The following is a 17981-nucleotide window of genomic DNA, read 5'->3' on the forward strand; positions in this document are numbered from 1 at the left end:
CCATGCCCTCTTATCTTCTGCTTCAGAAACCGGTTAAAACTGGGTTGAATGTGCTATAATGCATGGACATCAGTTTATTTATTTTTTATAAATTTGCTTTTAAATAGTTTGATCAGTGCAACTTACTTTCAAAAATGATAATAACTAAATACTATTAGTAGATTTTTGTAAGATAACTTACATTTAAATATAACTTACAGTGATAAAAGTGAAATTATGCTTTTCCAGATCAACTTACATTTCAACTCAAGTCTTATAAAGTCAGTGTTGCCCAGATTTTCAAGGAAGACTCCGTAAGGTGCTGAGGTCTTGAAGTAAAATGAGATATCAGCGCTGGTCTCTCCATGGAAAGTTGAGAAGTGGAGATAGGAGGAAGGAGTATTGAATGAGGCAGCATTCCAATAGTTTCCTGATGGAGAGAACAAAAGAGAGAGAGGTAGAAACGACCTGGCTGATTTGACAAGTTGAAAGCTGAAATATCATCAGTTATGATTCAAAGTAAAGCCCCTGTCCCACTTACGTGTCCTTGGCACGCTAATTACACGACCTCATGGTCGCGTTGAGGATGCATAGCCGTCTGGAGCGCGTGACGTCATTTGAAGATGGACACAAAATGCAGGAGTAACTCAGCGGGACTGGCAGCATCTCTGGAGAGAAGCAATGGGTGATGTTTCGGGTTGAGACTCTTCTTCAGTCTGAAAGAAGGGTCTTGACCCGAAATGTCATCCATTCCTTCTCTCCAGAGATGCTGCCGGTCCCGCTGAGTTACTCCAGCATTTTGTGTCTATCTTCAATTTTCTTGGCCCCGCTCTGGGAGTAGAAGTGGGGGCAGATCCGGATCCGCAACGGCCGTGAGCCCCAGGCCGACCTCCGCGATCGTTTGCCTGCTTCTGCTGCTGTTGAAGGTGAGACATTGCGTCACGCCTGGGTCTTGGGCCTGTCCCACTTTGGCCGTCAGTTACGCGACAGGCCGGTGGCGCGCAAAGATTTAGTTCGCTACAAAATTTCGGAGCCCCGCGCAATACAGCGCACAACTACATACCCCTCCACGCTTCTCAGTGGAACCAGCCCCGCGCGGCCACACGATGCCCATGCACCTCAACGCGACGACGAGGTCGCGTAATTTGCGTGCCAAGGACACGTAAGTGGGACAGGGCCTTAAAGCATTTCTTGCACAAGAGAAGTTAACCTCTTGATTAGTCATTGATTGCAGCATTTCCATAACAAAGAACATATGTGGGTGCACAATTCTTGGTGAGGAAGTGCTGTCACTTATAATAAATAAGTAGTGATTATTTGCTTTGGATCATGGACACAATTCATTACCAGAAACTGGAAAGTTTAAGGAGGTAAACCTGTTTGGCAGCTGGTTCACACACAGACACAATTCAATGGAATTTCAATGCTAACAAGATGTTGATACATCAAATACTGTGCAAAAGCAAATACAATCACAGAATCACACATCATGAAAACTGGCCCTTTGACACAACTCGTCCAAGCCGACCAAGATAGTCCCATTTACCCACATTCTCTCGAAACCTTTTCTACCCATGTACTTCTCCAGATATCTTTTAAATGTTATGATTGTACCTGCCTCAACTACATCCCCAGGCAGCTCATTCCATATATCCACCCCTCAGTTGCCCCTCAGGTTCCTATTGAATCTTCCCCCTCTCACCTTAAACTTATGCTCTCTAGTTCTTGATACCCCTACCCAAGGAAAATGTCTGTGCATTCACCTTATCTGGGCTCCTCATGATTTTCTGCACCTAGATAATGTTATCTCTCAGACAATAGGGTATTTAACAATGAAAGAGGGACCTCAAAAGAAAGTCTCCATATGCATATGTATATACATGCATGTATATGGAGTATACAGTGAAAAGCTTTTCATTGTATCTTGGTACACATGACAATAATAAACCTAAGCTAATAGAAACATAGAAAATAGGTGCAGGAGTAGGCCATTCGGCCCTTCGAGCCTGCACCGCCATTCAATATGATCATGGCTGATCATCCAACTCAGTATCCTGTACCTGCCTTCTCTCCATACCCCCTGATCCCTTTAGCCACAAGGGCCACATCTAACTCCCTCTTAAATATAGGCAATGAACTGGCCTCAACTACCTTCTGTGGCAGAGAATTCCAGAGATTCACCACTCTCTGTGTGAAAAATGTTTTTCTCATCTCGGTCCTAAAAGATTTCCCCCTTATCCTTAAACTGTGACCCCTTGTTCTGGACCTAGAATAGATGTTCTATCAATGGGTAGAAACAAAGAACTGCAGATGCTGGTTTATATCAGGCAGCATCTCAGGAGAAAAAGGATAGATGACGTCTCGGGTCCGAACCCTTCTTCATTACCAGAAGGATCATGACCCAAAATGTCACCTATCCTTTTCCCCCAGAGATGCTGCCTGCCATGTTGAGTGACTCCAGCACTTTGTTTCATTCTATCAATGGGTATCAGTGAACATCAAACAGTGGTGCAAATCAGCTGAGACCAGCTCACACGTTTGGTTAGCAGGCAGTTTTGTTTTGCATACCTGAATAGTACATCAGAAAATGCATTTACTGAGTGATTCAAGAAACTAATTTTCTCGCTTAAAAGCGCTAATTAAAGTCATCCATTTCAACTGACAATGCCATACCAAAATGGTATGAATAGTGACCGAGATTTATGAACCTGAAGACCAGTGTTGCAGGAGCATCATTGATGCATTAATTGATCCTAGTCTGGGAATGATGATATAGTTTCATCATTCCACATTAGCGTACTCAAGCATTGAAATCATCCCTCTCTGGTTAACAAACATATTGCACGATATACATTTGTCACTGTCGGAGAAACAAACATTTTGAGCAGCCTCTTACCAATGGGAAATTCACTGAACAAAAACAGTGTAGATGAAGTTAAACAGCCACAAATCCAATTTGTTGTAAAAAAGTAGTTTGGAATAATTGGAAAAACCTAATTAAACTGTATCTTGGCAGATAATGTTCAATTGGGCTTTCAAAGAATAACGGTTGCCATTTTGAAAACAAGGGATAATGTTGAGAATTATTAGCTCGTCATCGGAGTAAAGTGGAAGCTATTAATATAATAATGGCCATTATGGATCTGAAGTGGATATCATTAGTAAGCAAAGTGACATTAATATACCATTTTAGAAGCTCTTTAAAAGAGTGAATTAATTGAAAGTAAATCCTGTCAAATATACTTTCATCCAAACTTGCCAATAGAAACAGTCAAATACTACAACAAAGCTGCCGGAGATACAGCGAGGAACCCAAAATGGCCCCAAATCTCCAAAGGGTGGCACAACCTTTCTGTATATCTTGTGGACCCAGCAAAGCTGGTGCCCAGTATATGAAGAGCAAAGTAACTAAGATCATAAAATCAATACAGAAAATGCAGGAATCACTCAGCAGGTCAGGCAATATCTGTGAACGAGGAAACAGACTTGCAATACCTGCATATACCACCTTCCCTTTTACCTCCAACGGTCATAATGTCAGAGTCATACAGCATGAAACAGGCCCTTCAGCCCATCTTGCCTATGCTGACCAAGGAGCTCATCTTCATTTGTCCCACTTGCCCGTGTTTGGCCCCCTAAAGCAGTATTTCTCTTTCCACAGAAACTGTCTGACCCGTTGAACGTTTCCAGCATTTTCTTTCTAAAATTTCATACATGTTTCCAACATCTGTAGTTTTTTAAATCAATATTACCAAATGATCTGAAATGTAAGTATCTCTATGATGTAACAACAGTATTCATGCAATATTTTGGCCGTTGCATTTCCAGTAGCAACAGACAATGAAGATGAATAAATAAAAATATGTATTGAATTGTGCAATAATATTTTATTTAGAAATAAGGAATGGCAGATGCTGGTTTATCAAAACAGACACAAAGTGCGAGAGTAACACAGTGTGTCAGGCAGCATTTCGGAAGACGTAATAATAATAATAATGGATGGGATTTATATAGCGCCTTTCTAGAATACTCAAGGCGCTTTACATCGCATTATTCATACACTCCTCAGTCACACTCGGTGGTGGTGAGCTACTTCTGTAGCCACAGCTGCCCTGGGGCAGACTGACGGAAGCGTGGCTGCTAATCTGCGCCTACGGCCCCTCCGACCACCACCAATCACTCACACACATTCACACACAGGCAAAGGTGGGTGAAGTTTCTTGCCCAAGGACACAACGACAGTATGCACTCCAAGCGGGATTTGAACCGGCTACCTTCCGGTCGCCAGCCGAACACTTAGCCCATTGTGCCATCTGTCGACCCAAACGTACAGGTTTGTTGGCTAAAAAAATTGGGTAAAACTGTCCTAGTGTGTGTAGGACAAGTGTTGTGGGCCTGTCCCACTTAGGCGACTTTTTAGGTGACTGCAGGAGACTATGCAGTCACAGCATGGTCCCCACACGTTCGAGGGCAGTTGCCGTGGTGTCGCCTTCATGGTCGCGAGGAGTTCCCGTATTCTGGGAACGAGTCGCGGCCTCATTATGGTCGCCACTAATTTTTCAACATGTTGAAAAATTCGCGGCGACCAGAATGAAGCTGCCATGGAGAGTAGCGAGTATTCTCGTGCCATAGGTAGGTCGCCAGGAGGCCCTATTGGGTTGCCAGGAGGTCGAAGGTTCTCGGAGGTTCTCGTAGGTTGTTGCCGGTGCTGACCAGTGAATTTCATTGGCTCATTGGGAAAAAGAAAGATAAGCAGTTGTTTTCAGAACCAAGGATAAATGACCGGTAATGTTAAATGTCCGCCGAGCTTCACAGCCGTGTTTCTCTGGCTTATTAGACAATAGACAATAGTGCAGGAGTAGGCCATTCGGCTTTTCGAGCCAGCACCACCATTCAATGTGATCATGGCTGATCATCCCCAATCAGTACCCCGTTCCTGCCTTCTCCCCATATCCCCTGACTCCGCTATCTTAGTGGCGGCGCGGCTCTGGCTGCAGCGGCTCTCCGGCAGTCCTGTTTGTTTTGTGTTTTTTGGGTTGTTTATTTTTGTTTCGGTTAGTCTAGTTTTGGTTTTTAGTTTGTGTTTTGGGGGGGGGGGGGTTGAAACGGGGCTTGCTGTCTCTCCCTGCGGGGGAATGCGACTTTTTTGTCGTATTCCCCTTCTCTGCCTCCGTCTGCGCTGAGGCCTAATGGCGGAGCTGGCGACCTCGAGGCTCAGGAGGCAGAGCCCGCCAGGACTCGCACTGAGCTCGCTCCCGTGAGGACGGCCCGGCTCGGGGCTGGAACAGGGCTTTCGTGAGGGGCTGTGACGGCCGGCCCGAGGAAGGAACGGGGCTCCCGTCGGAGTGGCCGAGCTCGGGGAGGTACGGCGTTCCCAGCCGAGGGAGGAGCGGCGCCCGGTCGGGGCGGCCCAGCCTGAGGGAGGAGCGGCGCCCGGTCGGGGCGGCCTGGCGCGAGGGAGGAGCGGCGCCCGGTCGGGGCGGCCCAGCCTGAGGGAGGAGCGGTGTCCGGTCGGGGCGGCCTGGCGCGAGGGAGGAGCGGCGTCCGGTCGGGGCGGCCCAGCCTGAGGAAGGAGCGGTGCCCGGTCGGGGCGGCCCAGCCCGAGGGAGGAGCGGCGGCCTGGCGCGAGGCTGAGACGGTGGCAGTACTCACGTGAGGGCGATCTGGCTCGGGGCTGGAACGATGCTCCGGGGGCTGGGACGGCAGTTCTGGTGGCGGTGGCCTGAGACCGGGGGTTCGGCCGCGGGCCAGCGGCTGCGTCAGCAGGTCTGGTGAGCGGCAGCTTCGACTACCCCGGGCCGCGGTGTTTGAGCCGCGAGGACAGGTTTTAACATCGCCCGGGGGGTATCGCCTCAGCGCAGAAGAAGAGGAGGGAAGAGACTGCAGCCCTAAGACTTTTGCCTCCATCACAGTGAGGAGATGTTGGGTGGACTCACTGTGGTGGATGTTAATATGTGTTTATTGTTGTTTTTTATTGTATTGTATTATATGTATGACTGCTTAAATTTCGTTCAGACTTTGGTCTGGATGACAATAAAAAGGCTATTCTATTCTATTCTATTAAAGAGCCCTATCTAGCTCTCTCTTGAAAGTATCCAGAGAACCGGCCTCCACCGCCCTCTGAGGCAGAGAATTCCACAGACTCACAACTCTGTGAGAAAAAGTGTTTTGTCGTCTCCGTTCTAAATGGCTTACCCTTAAACCCCCTTTTCACGGGGCGAGTTGACGCAAGATGTCACCAGAGTGAAGAGGTCGTGGTCCAGCACGAGTCTCGCACGATATAACGGCAGTAGATAAAGAGTTCCCACGGTACTCGGCATTTATGTTATTCGTGCGAGTTACTTGGCCGTTTCCCGAGCAGTCGCGTTAAATCTTGAATGAACATCGTGAACTACACGTGACACAAATGATGTAACTTTTTTTTTCACACACTATATATATCCTCCCTTGGTTGAATCGGCTCATTTGGAGACATGCCTTTACGAAATAATTTCGAGTACAGGATGTTGGTTTTTTTCATTGTCGCGCTGCATGCAGCTGCCCACTATGTGCATCGAAAACGTTTGCTTGAAGGCAGAAGGGAGAAATTAATTAAAAAGAGAATTAAGAGGAAGTCTCACTGGGTGAAGCCCATCTTTCAACGGAGAGCTCAATTTGGACAATATGAGCAACTGCTTAATGTGCTGTGCGAAGAGGATACAAGTGCATTCAAAAACTTTGTCAGAATTTCACCCGAGCTCTTTAATGAGTTAAAGAATAATTTGGGACCTCTGCTGAAGAAGACTGACAGCTGACCCTGTTTTGGTCCCAAGTGCGGTGACCTTTCCATAGACGGTCCTCTGATTAGTGAACCATTGCATGAGTTGGTCATCTGCATTACAGTAGAGTGGTGGAATTAAATAGAACTTCAAGCATTGGATGTATTCCGTTATATTAAAAGTTCTGAACAGTAAATAGAGCCTGCCCTCCGCATTTAATGTGCTATTTCTTGTGCTTCTTGGATACCTGAGCACAAGTTGGTAAATACAGATGGCCTTTTTAAAGGCAAGCATTACAAGTGAGAATTGCCTGCCCTCATGCATAATTCTTTTTATGGCTCTTTAAACTTCAAACACAGAGGGTGTAAAAGCTGTCTGCGACTTTTTTACTTTGCAGCTGCAGGGCAGACAGACAGACTTATAAGAGAAGTTTAAGTTTACTGCAAACACAGAACTTTTACATCAATAGCAATGTATGTTTTAAAATCTTGGATAACATTAAATGGTTCTCCTCTTGATGAACTTATATATCGTTATATAAACTCACATGAGCACTCGGGAAACTCGGCAGCCTTCGTCTCCAGCAGGTTCCTTTTCCTCTCCCTGTTTCTATAATCCTCTCTGGATTTATCGTACAGAATCTCGTTAAATTGGAACCATTCTACAAGTTCCCCCTCTTGTTCCCTGGTGAAGTTATATGGCTTTACCTTCTGCCATCTTCCCTTTACATAAGCGTCTGTAGAGGCTATTCCTACAACGGCTACTGGGGAGGCAATCTGAATTGCACCTTGCTCACCCTCTCCCTGCTCCAAGGAGCCCACAGGCAGTGTTATCTGTGGCATCTCCTGTTGCCTCTCCACCTGTCTCTCTTGCTGCGTCTCCTCCTCATTCTCCTGCATGGCAAAAACATCTCTGACCCGCTTTTCCCCCTTCCTTTGAGATTTTCTGGGAGCCATCTCTGCAAGTGTTCCTGTTAAAAAGATTATCCAACAATGACAATTAGGTGGGACGTCCTCGAAGGACACATGTTCCCATGTGTCCTTTTGAGACCACCTTTTTTAATCACCTTCTGTCCCCTCTGTCCAGCTTCCGGGTTCACCGTTCGCAGGAGTTCCCACGGTACCCGCAAGAGTTATTACGGATATCGCACGGATATCGCACTGGCCACTACGTTCATATAATGTTGCAATACTCAACCACAAGTGTACAAGTCACTCTTGGAGAAATTCCAATTTTCTTGAATTTTCTCCCGAGTGACCAAGTTACACGATGACCTGCCGTTAGCGCTACGGTGGTCCACGGTGGTCCACGAATGCCGCACTGTTATCGCACGAGGTTCCCACGATGTTGAACTCTGGTTAACTCTTGCGTCAAGTCGCCCCGTGTAAAAGCCGCATTATTCTTAAACTGTGGCCCCTGGTTCTGGACTCCCCCAACATCGGGAACATGTTTCCTGCCTCTAGCGTGTCCAAACCCTGAATAATCTTATATATTTCAATAAGATCCCCTCTCATTCTTCTAAACTCCAAAGTATACAAGCCCAGCCGCTCTATTCTCTCAGCATACGACAGTCCCGCCATCCCGGGAATTAAGCTTGTAAATCTGCGCTGCACTCCCTCAATAGCAAGAATGTCCTTCCTCAAATTAGGGGATCAAAACTGCACACAATACTCCAGGTGTGGTCTCACTAGGGCCCTATACAACTGCAGAACGACATCTTTGCTACTATACTCAACTCCTCTTGTTATGAAGGCCAACATGCCATTCGCTTTCTTTACTGCCTGCTGTATCTGCATGCTTACTTTCATTGACTGATGAAGAAGGACCCCCCAGATCCCGTTGTACTTCCCCTTTTCCCAGCTTGACACCATTTAGATAATAATCTGCCTTCCTGTTTTTGCTACCAAAGTGGATAACCTCACATTTATCCACATTAAACAGCATCTGCCATGCATCTGCCCACTCACACAACCTGTCCAAGTCACACTGCATTGTTATAGCATCCTCCTCACAGTTCACTCTGCCACCCAGCTTTGTGTCATCTGCAAATTAGCTAATGTTACTTTGAATCCCTTCATCTAAATCATTGATATATATTGTAAATAGCTGCGGTCCCAGCACCGAGCCTTGCGGTACCCCACTAGTCACTGCCTGCCATTCTGAAAGGGACCCGTTAATCCCTACTCTTTGTTTCCTGTCTGCCAACCAATTTTCTATCCATGTCAGCATTCTACCCCCAATACCATGTGCCCTAATTTTGCCCATAATTTCCTATGTGGGATCTTATCAAATGCTTTCTGAAAGTCCAGGTACACTACATGCACTGGCTCTCCCTTGTCCATTTTCCTAGTTACATCCTCAAAAAATTCCAGAAGATTAGTCAAACATGAATTCCCCTTCGTAAATCCACGCTGACTCTGACCGATCCTGTTACTGCTATCCAAATGTGCCTCAATTTCAACTTTTATTATTGACTCCAGCATCTTCCCTAACTGGATCAGGCTAACTGGTCTATAATTCCCTGTTTTCTCTCTTCCATCTTTCTTAAAAAGTGGGATAACATTAGCTACCCTCCAATCCACAGGAACTAATCCTGAATCTATAGAACATTGGAAAATTATCACCAATGCGTCCACAATTTCTAGAGCCACGTCCTTACGTATTCTGGGATGCAGACCATCAGGCCCTGGGGATTTATCAGCCTTCAGTCCCATCACTCTACCCAACACCATTTCCTGCCAAGTGTGGATTTCCTTCAGTTCGTCCATCACCCCAGATCCTCTGGCTACTAATATATCACGAAGATTGTTTGTGTTCTCCTTAGTGAAAACGGATCCAAAGTATCTGTTCAACTCATCTGCCATTTCCTTGTTCCCCATAATAAATTCACCTTTTTCAGTCTTGTGTCCACTCCTTCTCCCCCCTTCTCCCCCCCCCCCCCTTACCCCCCCCCCCTTTTAAAGGACTTACCGTACACTGTGCTAGCCATCTTAATTACAGCGCCAACCTTCCTGTTTATCGCAGTGTGTGTCTGTATCACCTTGGCTTTGCACCATGTGAAATTTTTAGACAGCGCTCCCCCCGCTTGCCCTGTCCCCCTGCATAACGGGCTGGTGAAGGAAGCGATGTGTTTGTGTGTTCCACTCTGACAGTCGCCGTTCCAGTTGCCGGTTTTTCAGGCGAGTGCTGACAACTTGACAGTCGCCGCAGTTCGCTGAAAAATCACCTAAGTGGGACAGGCCCATTAATGTGCAGGGATCATTGGTCGGTGCGGGCCCGGTGGGCAGAAAGGCATCACCATTTTCTTTGCTCCATGATAAAGATAGAAAAGTACATAAGAGAGGTGCGTCATGTAGTTTTAGTTTTAGTTTAGGGATACGGGGCAGAAACACGCCCTTTGGCCCACCAAGTCTGCACTGACCAGTGATCCCCACACATTAACACTATCTTACACACATGTGGGACAATTTACACTTATACCAAGCCAATTTACCCACATACCTGTACCTCTTTGGAGTATGGGAGGAAACTGAAGATCTCAGAGAAAAACCACGCAGTCACGGGGAGAACGTACAAACTCCCTACAGTCAGCACCAGTTGAACCCGAGTCTCCGGTGCTGCAAGCACTGTAAGGCAACAACTCTACTGATGCGCCACCGTGTCGCCCTAAGGTAATGTAGCACCTTAAGGTAAGGTAAATAAGGTAAGGTGAGGTAACTTCTTGAGTTGAACTGACTGGATGGATTTTAAGCACCTGCAGTCCAATTACACAACTCTTTCCAATGGGAGTACATTTTAAAAACTAAGTGTAGAAAATGTTTGTGCAAGTAAGATCAATTGATGGGAAATCCTGCAAAGCCCCAGAAGCTGCATTTATGATTTAGGTCCCCACTGAGTTAAGTTTTGCTCTGGGCCATAATTCATAGAAACCCCACTTGCAGCCACGAAACCAGCTCCACGGTAGCATTTAAAAATAACCGCAGCGTGTGATATGCTCGATGAATGGAAGAGGAGATGGAAGGGACTCTGCTGTTATTCTTGATTAGCATCAGCCCATTCTTTTTGCAAATGACAGATGTGATATTGAAAACAACACTGCCTCCGTGCTTCAGCCGACAAGTAATGTTCACACAAAAGTCACGGTAACTGATATCTAACATGTGATGGTCTGGAAAGAACAGAATTCGTAAATGCTACATTAATTTGATTAATGGTGTTCAGGTTGGTGTGATGTCTTATGCCTATATATCTTTCCAACCCACCTTTCTCATATTATGCATTACATAATTTACAAAGCATCTTTTCCTGCAGATAAATTTGATTATTATTAATTCTCCACCATCTTCTCTTGCAGATGGACAGATGCCAACTATCAATTCTCCTACGATGCTTAAAGATTCTGAAAGGGATATGGGTCATCGGTTCCAGCCACTGCTCTATATGTCACTTAATTGTACAGGAGACTGGTCTGGTCTTTCCATTACAGGAAGGATGTGGAAGCTTTGGAAAGGTTGCAGAGGGGATTTACAATAATGATGCCTGGTTTAGGAGGTATCAACTTCAGAGAGAGAGAGAGGACAAACTTTGATTTTTTTCTCTGAAGGGAGACCGAACAGAAGTATATAACATTATGAAAGGCATTGGTACAGTAGACAGTCAGAATTTTTTTCCCAGGATGTAAATATCAAATACCAGAGGGTATAGCTTTAAGGTGAAATGAGGCAAACTTTAAAGGAGATGTGCAGGGAAAGCTATTTACACTGAGGTTGGTTAGTGCCTGGAATGCACTGCAAACGTGATGGTGCAGGCAGCTACAATAGTGGCATTTAAGACACTTTTAGAGAGGCATGTGGATGTGCAGAGAATGGAGGAATGTAGATTATATGCAGGCTGATAAAAGTTAATCTTGTCATTATGTTTGGCACATATGTTTTGGGCTGAAGGGCCTATTCATGTGCTGTACTGATCTATGCTCCATGACTTAGCAATGAAGTTATTTCATAATAGCATGACCATCAGAGTACATGGTTGCACATTCTTCACATCCCATTCTTTCTGCAAGGCCCACTGGATAATCAGCAAGAACAGGAAGTCAAGGTATTTTCCCTCTTCTAGATTTTAGGGTGCTGAGAGTAATTGTAGCAGAGTCATTCAGCACAGACCCAAGCCCACCCAGCTCGTCCATGCTGATCAAGATGCCACATCTAAAATAATCCCTTTTGACCCCATTTGGCCTAAATGTCTCTAAACTTTTCCTATCCATGTACCTGTCTGTATTTGTTAAATGCTGTTATCGTACTGAGTGAAAATGTTGCCCCTCAGCTTTCTATTAAATTCTATTCTGCCTCTCACCTTAAACTCATGTGCTCTGGTCTTTGATCTCACTGTTTCCAGTACATTATATATATGCATACCAAACTATTTTGTTGTTTATTATGGTTATTGCATGCTGCTATGTTTACATATCTGTTGTTCTGCTGCAAGTATGAATCTCATTGTTCCGTTTTGGGACATATGCTAATAAAACACTCTTGACTCTTGAAGTCTTGGCAACATCCTTCCCTGCACTCGTTCCAGCTTAATGACAGTCTTGACATTCTTCCTGTAACATTCTTCCTATTGCAAAACTGAACACGGTATTCTGAATGTGGCCTTACCAACATCTTGTACAACTGTAACATAACGTCCCTACTTCCATACAATACCCTGACTGATGAAGGCCAGTGCACCAAGAGCCTTCTTAGAAACATAGAAACATAGAAATCAGCTGCAGGAGTAGGCCATTCGGCCCTTCACGCCAGCATCACCATTCAATATGATCATGGCTGATCATCCAAAATCAGTACCCCATTCCTGCTTTCTCCCCATATTCCTTGATTCTGTCAGCCCTAAGAGTTATATCTAACACTTGAGTACACTCAGTGAATTGACCTCCACTGCCTTCTGTAGCAGAGAATTCCACAGATTCACAACTCTCTGGGTGATAAAGTTTTTCCCTCATCTCAATCCTAATTGGCCTACCCCTTATTCTTAAACTGTAACCGCTGGTTCTGATAATTTTATATGTCTCATCCTTCTAAATTCCAGTGAATATAAGCCCAGTCGATCCATTCTTTCATCATATGTCAATCCCGCCATCCCGGGAATTAACCTGGTGAACCTACGCTGCACTCCCTCAATAGGAAGAATGTCCTTCCTTAAATTAGGACACCAAAGCTGCACATAATACTCCAGGTGTGGTCTCACCAGGGCCCTGTGCAACTGCAGTAGAATTTCCTTGCTCCTGTACTCAAATCCTCTCGCTATGAAACATGGCATTTGCTTTTTTCACTGCCTGCTGTTTAAATAACAGCTGTACCTTCTTATTCTTGCCTCCAAAGTGAATAACCTCTTGATTATCCACATTATACTGCATCCGCCATGCATATGCCCACTCACCCAACCTGTCCAAGTCACCCTGCAGCCACTCATCTACTTCTGATACCACTTTCATAGAACTATATATCTGTACTCCTGGACCCCTCTGCTCTACAACACTCCCCAGGCCCCTAATGTTCACTGTGAAGGTCCTGTCCTGGTTTGACTTCCCAAACTGTAATACCTCGCACTTATCTGCATTAACCTTCATTAACCATCCCTCAGCCCACATGCCCACGTAATCAAAAGCCTGCTGTAATTTATAATTACCATCTTCACTATCTACAATGCAACCTACTTTAGTGTCATCTACAAACTTTCTAATGCATTGTACATTCTCATCCAAATCGTGAAATAAAATACAGACAGCAATGGGCCCAGCACCGTACACTGAGGCACACCACATGCCACAGGCTTCCAGTCTGAATAAAGATCCTTCCACCACCATCCTTTCCTTCCTTCCATGAAACCAATTCTGTATCACTATCATTGGCCCAGACACTTCACGGCCCAAATGAAATCATAAATTACGCAACATTGAGAATGTGTAACACGTTAAATTTGTACACCTTGTCACCAAAGATTCCTCTAGCCAATCCACTCCAATGGAATTTAGGGTGAATTGTGCCAGATCCATTCAGGTCAGAGCTTGGTCAGAAAAACAAGTAGCAAACTATTAAGTATAATTTAAAGACACTCTAGTGCAGCAACTCCCAAATTATTGAGGTTATGTAGAGAAATAGTCAAGACAGCCATACAGCATGGAAACAGACACAAAGGCGCTATTTCCAACTCTCAATTTCTCTTTCTCTGTTGCATCTGCACCCAAGATGAGAATTTCCATTCCAGGACATGTCCTCTTCCTTTAGTAAACGTGATTTTCCCCCTTCTGTCTTAGATTGATTTCCCACCCGTGTCTCCTCTGTGTCCCGGAGGTCCGGTCTTGCTACCCTCCCCCCAGTTGGAACAAGGATAAAGTTCCCCTGGTCCTCACCTTTCACCACACCAGCCTCTGTATCAAACACATCACACTCTGACATTTCCATCACCTCCAACGTGATCCAACCACCAGTCATATCTTCCCATCTCCGCCCTTTTCCACCTTCCACAGAGCCCTCTACCCTCTGCAACTTCTTGTTTCACTCATCCGTTACTTTAGTTTAGTCTTTACTTTAGAAATATTGCATGGAAACAGGCTTTTCGGTCCGCGCCGACTAGCGATCACCCCGTACACTAGCACTACCATACACACTAGGGAAAATTTACAATTTTTACCGGATCCAATTAACCTACTAACCCAGAGGTCGGCAACCTTGTTCTGCATTGGGTCCAGGACGCATGTCTGTGAGCGGATGGCGGGCTACATCCCTATTGACAACCCCAATCCCGACAGTGAAGCTCAGACACAGAAGGTGCGCGGCTGTGCCGGCGGCTTTGTGCAGGATGCGGTACAGCCAGAGCTCAGCGCTCGGCGCTGCCCTACGCTTGGGGCGGCTCCTTCATTGCAGCCGCCAGCGCAGGCCTCCTGGCATCCTTGCGTCACCGTGTCTGGGCGCCACGGCCTCGGGCCCGGGAAATACAGAAGATGATGAAAGTCTGCGGACCGGATAATTACAGGAAAATAAATACGCTTGCAGGCCGGATGATTTCGGGTTACGGTCCGCATTTGGCCAGGGGGCTGTAGGTTTCTGACCCCTGTACTAACCTGTATGTCTTTGGAGTGTTAGTGGAAACCGAAGCACCTGGATAATACCCACATGGTCACAGCGAGAGCGTATAAATTCCATACAGACAGCACCCATAGTCAGCATTGAACTCGAACAGATCAAAATTACATTTTCATTACCAAAACATGCGAATTGGCATATATTTAAACCAGCTAAAAAATCCTAACAGGATGTAACTACTATATGGTTCATCATTTTAACTGTGCTCTTTAAATTACTATCCTTCATTGTAAATCTTTTTGGCCTTGTACTAAGTACAGCCCAGATACTTAGTATCAGAACTTTAAAGAATTTTAAATAAGAAGACAGGTTGCAAAAACATGGCTTGTATTTCTCTGAGGTTAGAAGCTAATTGTAGAGTTCCAAATGATCCTTGTAGGTGTTTGACAAAAAGGGGATGAATATAATGTGATCATTTCCATATCTAGTAGCCTCGTCCCAGTCAGTAGTAATGTGCTGGAAAGAGTCATTGACGGTGTTATCTAGTGAGATTCATGCAACAATAACCATTTCATTGAACTACATTCAGCAGAACCATTCTGCTCCAGGCCTTGCCATTGTGATTTAGGACAGAGAGACAGAGGAAACCTAAGAATAGCTGCTATCTACATCAGGGCAGCATTTGACTCAGTATGGCATCGAGTAGCCTGTCAGTATTGAGGTCAGCAGAAGTCAACAGAGACATTTTCCTGCACTTTGTACTTAATGATGCAATGTCTTGGAATTTGATTTGACTGAATGGTTATGGAATGCTCTACATTGCATGTTATTAACATAAGGAAGCCTTTAACACACAGCAGAGTGAATCTTTTAACTCACTTGTTATCAGTGGTCATTAATCAACCTTGTAGAAAGAGAACTGCTTAGAATAGCACTGAGCATGAGTGCCATGATGCCACCTTTGACTCACATCTACATCCTTTGGGGATTATAACAAATATAGCCACAAGTGAACAGTCACACTACATCATTCCTATTGATCCATTGTTAGCTTTGTGCTTTTGCAGTCTATGTGGTAAAACTAAAAAGTGTAGCCTGCTTGACGGAATCTTGTTAAGTAATTGAGATTACATCAAGAGGATACTCTTCCTATTCTTTGGCTGCGTATGGCTGCGTCAACCCACATTGTCCATGCTGAACATAATGCCAAGATAAACTAACCTCATCTGCCTATATGTGCTCATATCCTTCCATTCTCCACATATCCATTTGGCTATCTAAAAGCTTCTTAAATGCCATTTATTTGGACAAATTAAGGTTATTTCTAAATAGCAAAGGCCCACTGTTTTCTTGTTAATACTAAAAATTCAACTGCTAATCGGCTATCTGAATTATTTGACTATTCATTCATTCATTAAACTTTTATTACAGACTCAAGGTCCAGATAAAAGACAGCATTACATAGAATAAATTGCATATAAAAACACAATAAATTACATATAAAAGCTTAGTAAATTACTTATAAGAGCACCATGAATAATATACAAAAACACAATACATGGCTTAAGATCCAGAATAAAAAAAATCAGTGTCCAAAAACGAGACAACTATACCAATGTCTCCACAGCTGGGATTGGTAGCGTGTAGTGCTGAACCTTATGTTTGATAAGACCGAGATGGTTTCATTTTCAGAGTAATTAATCCGGTAAATATATTTATACATAAGATTTCTTAGGATAGCTTGTAAAGTACTGACTCCTGCAGCCACAAACATTTCACTTGCACTACACCATCTAGGTTTCTTTAGTAGTATTCTCATGGCATCATTATAAGCTACTTTAAGTCTCGGTAAACTTGTTTTTCTGTGTTTAGACCACAGGTGTGCAGTACAGAGTGGTGTACAATATGCTTTGAACAGACATCTTCACTCCATCTGTACACGCACCAAACTTGCGTAAGAGAATATTTGCTTGTACATACTGCATACGGCGTTGCCTATAAATATCCTCATCATCTGTTCTGTAATAAAATGTCCAAGATATTTTACCTTATTACAGACACTAAGATTATTGTGAGACAATTTAAAATCAGGAAAGTTTAGACATTTATCCTCTTTGGTTCTACAGATCATAACAGCACTCTTACTAGCATTATATTGGATATCATGTTCCACACCATACACAGAACATATAGTAAGGAGCTGCTGGAGACCAGCGCTAGATGGACTAAAGACCACAAGATCACCTGCATACATAATATGGTTCACTAAAATATTACCAATCATGCACCCAGTATTACAGGCTTTCAATTGTTTGGACAGATCATCAATATCGAGATTAAAAGTGACTGAAGACAACATTCCCCCTTGTCTAACACCATTGTTAACCCCAAATGGGGCTGAGACCCTTTTGCCCAATTTTATTTGCATAGTCTGTTGGGCATACCAGTAAGCCAGAATTCAAAGGTTCAAAGGTTCAAAGGTTATTTATTGGTCACATACACCTAGGTGTAGTGAAATGCTTCTTGCCAATGCAGCACATAAAGAAAGAATACAGACATAACATTAATAAGAGATTTAAACATAAAGAACATCCCCCCACAATGGCTCCCACCATGAGGGAAGGCACAAAGTCCAGTCCCCAATCCCAGTTCACCCATAGTCGAGCCAATTGAGGATGGGATAGCAGCACATTTGGAAAGTGGTGAAATCATTGGACAAAGTCAGCATGGATTTACAAAAGGTAAATCATGTCTGACGAATCTTGTAGAATTTTTCGAGGATGTAACTAGTAGAGTGGATAGGGGAGAACCAGTGGATGTGTTGTATCTGGACTTTCAGAAGGCTTTCGACAAGGTCCCACATAAGAGATTAGTATACAAACTTAAAGCACACGGTATTGGGGGTTCAGTATTGATGTGGATAGAGAACTGGCTGGCAAACAGGAAGCAAAGAGTGGGAGTAAACGGGTCCTTTTCACAATGGCAGGCAGTGACTAGTGGGGTACCGCAAGGCTCAGTGCTGGGACCCCAGCTATTTACAATTTATATTAATGATCTGGATGAGGGAATTGAAGGCAACATCTCCAAGTTTGCGGATGACACTAAGCTGGGGGGCAGTGTTAGCTGTGAGGAGGATGCTAGGAGACTGCAAGGTGACTTG

General features: G+C 44.4%; 1 protein-coding gene across 1 annotated transcript in view; it reads right to left on the minus strand.

Annotated features, from left to right (window-relative positions):
• Window positions 1-17981, minus strand: part of cntnap2 (contactin associated protein 2) — a 1677584-nt gene that overhangs the window by 183236 nt on the left and 1476367 nt on the right. The window contains exon 16 of the mRNA XM_033050359.1: window positions 239-409. Within this exon, the coding sequence (XP_032906250.1) occupies window positions 239-409 (171 nt within the window). The remainder of the gene's footprint in view (window positions 1-238; window positions 410-17981) is intronic.

The sequence above is a fragment of the Amblyraja radiata genome, chromosome 2 (genome assembly GCF_010909765.2).
Source record: "Amblyraja radiata isolate CabotCenter1 chromosome 2, sAmbRad1.1.pri, whole genome shotgun sequence".
Classification (NCBI taxonomy): Eukaryota; Metazoa; Chordata; class Chondrichthyes; order Rajiformes; family Rajidae; genus Amblyraja; species Amblyraja radiata.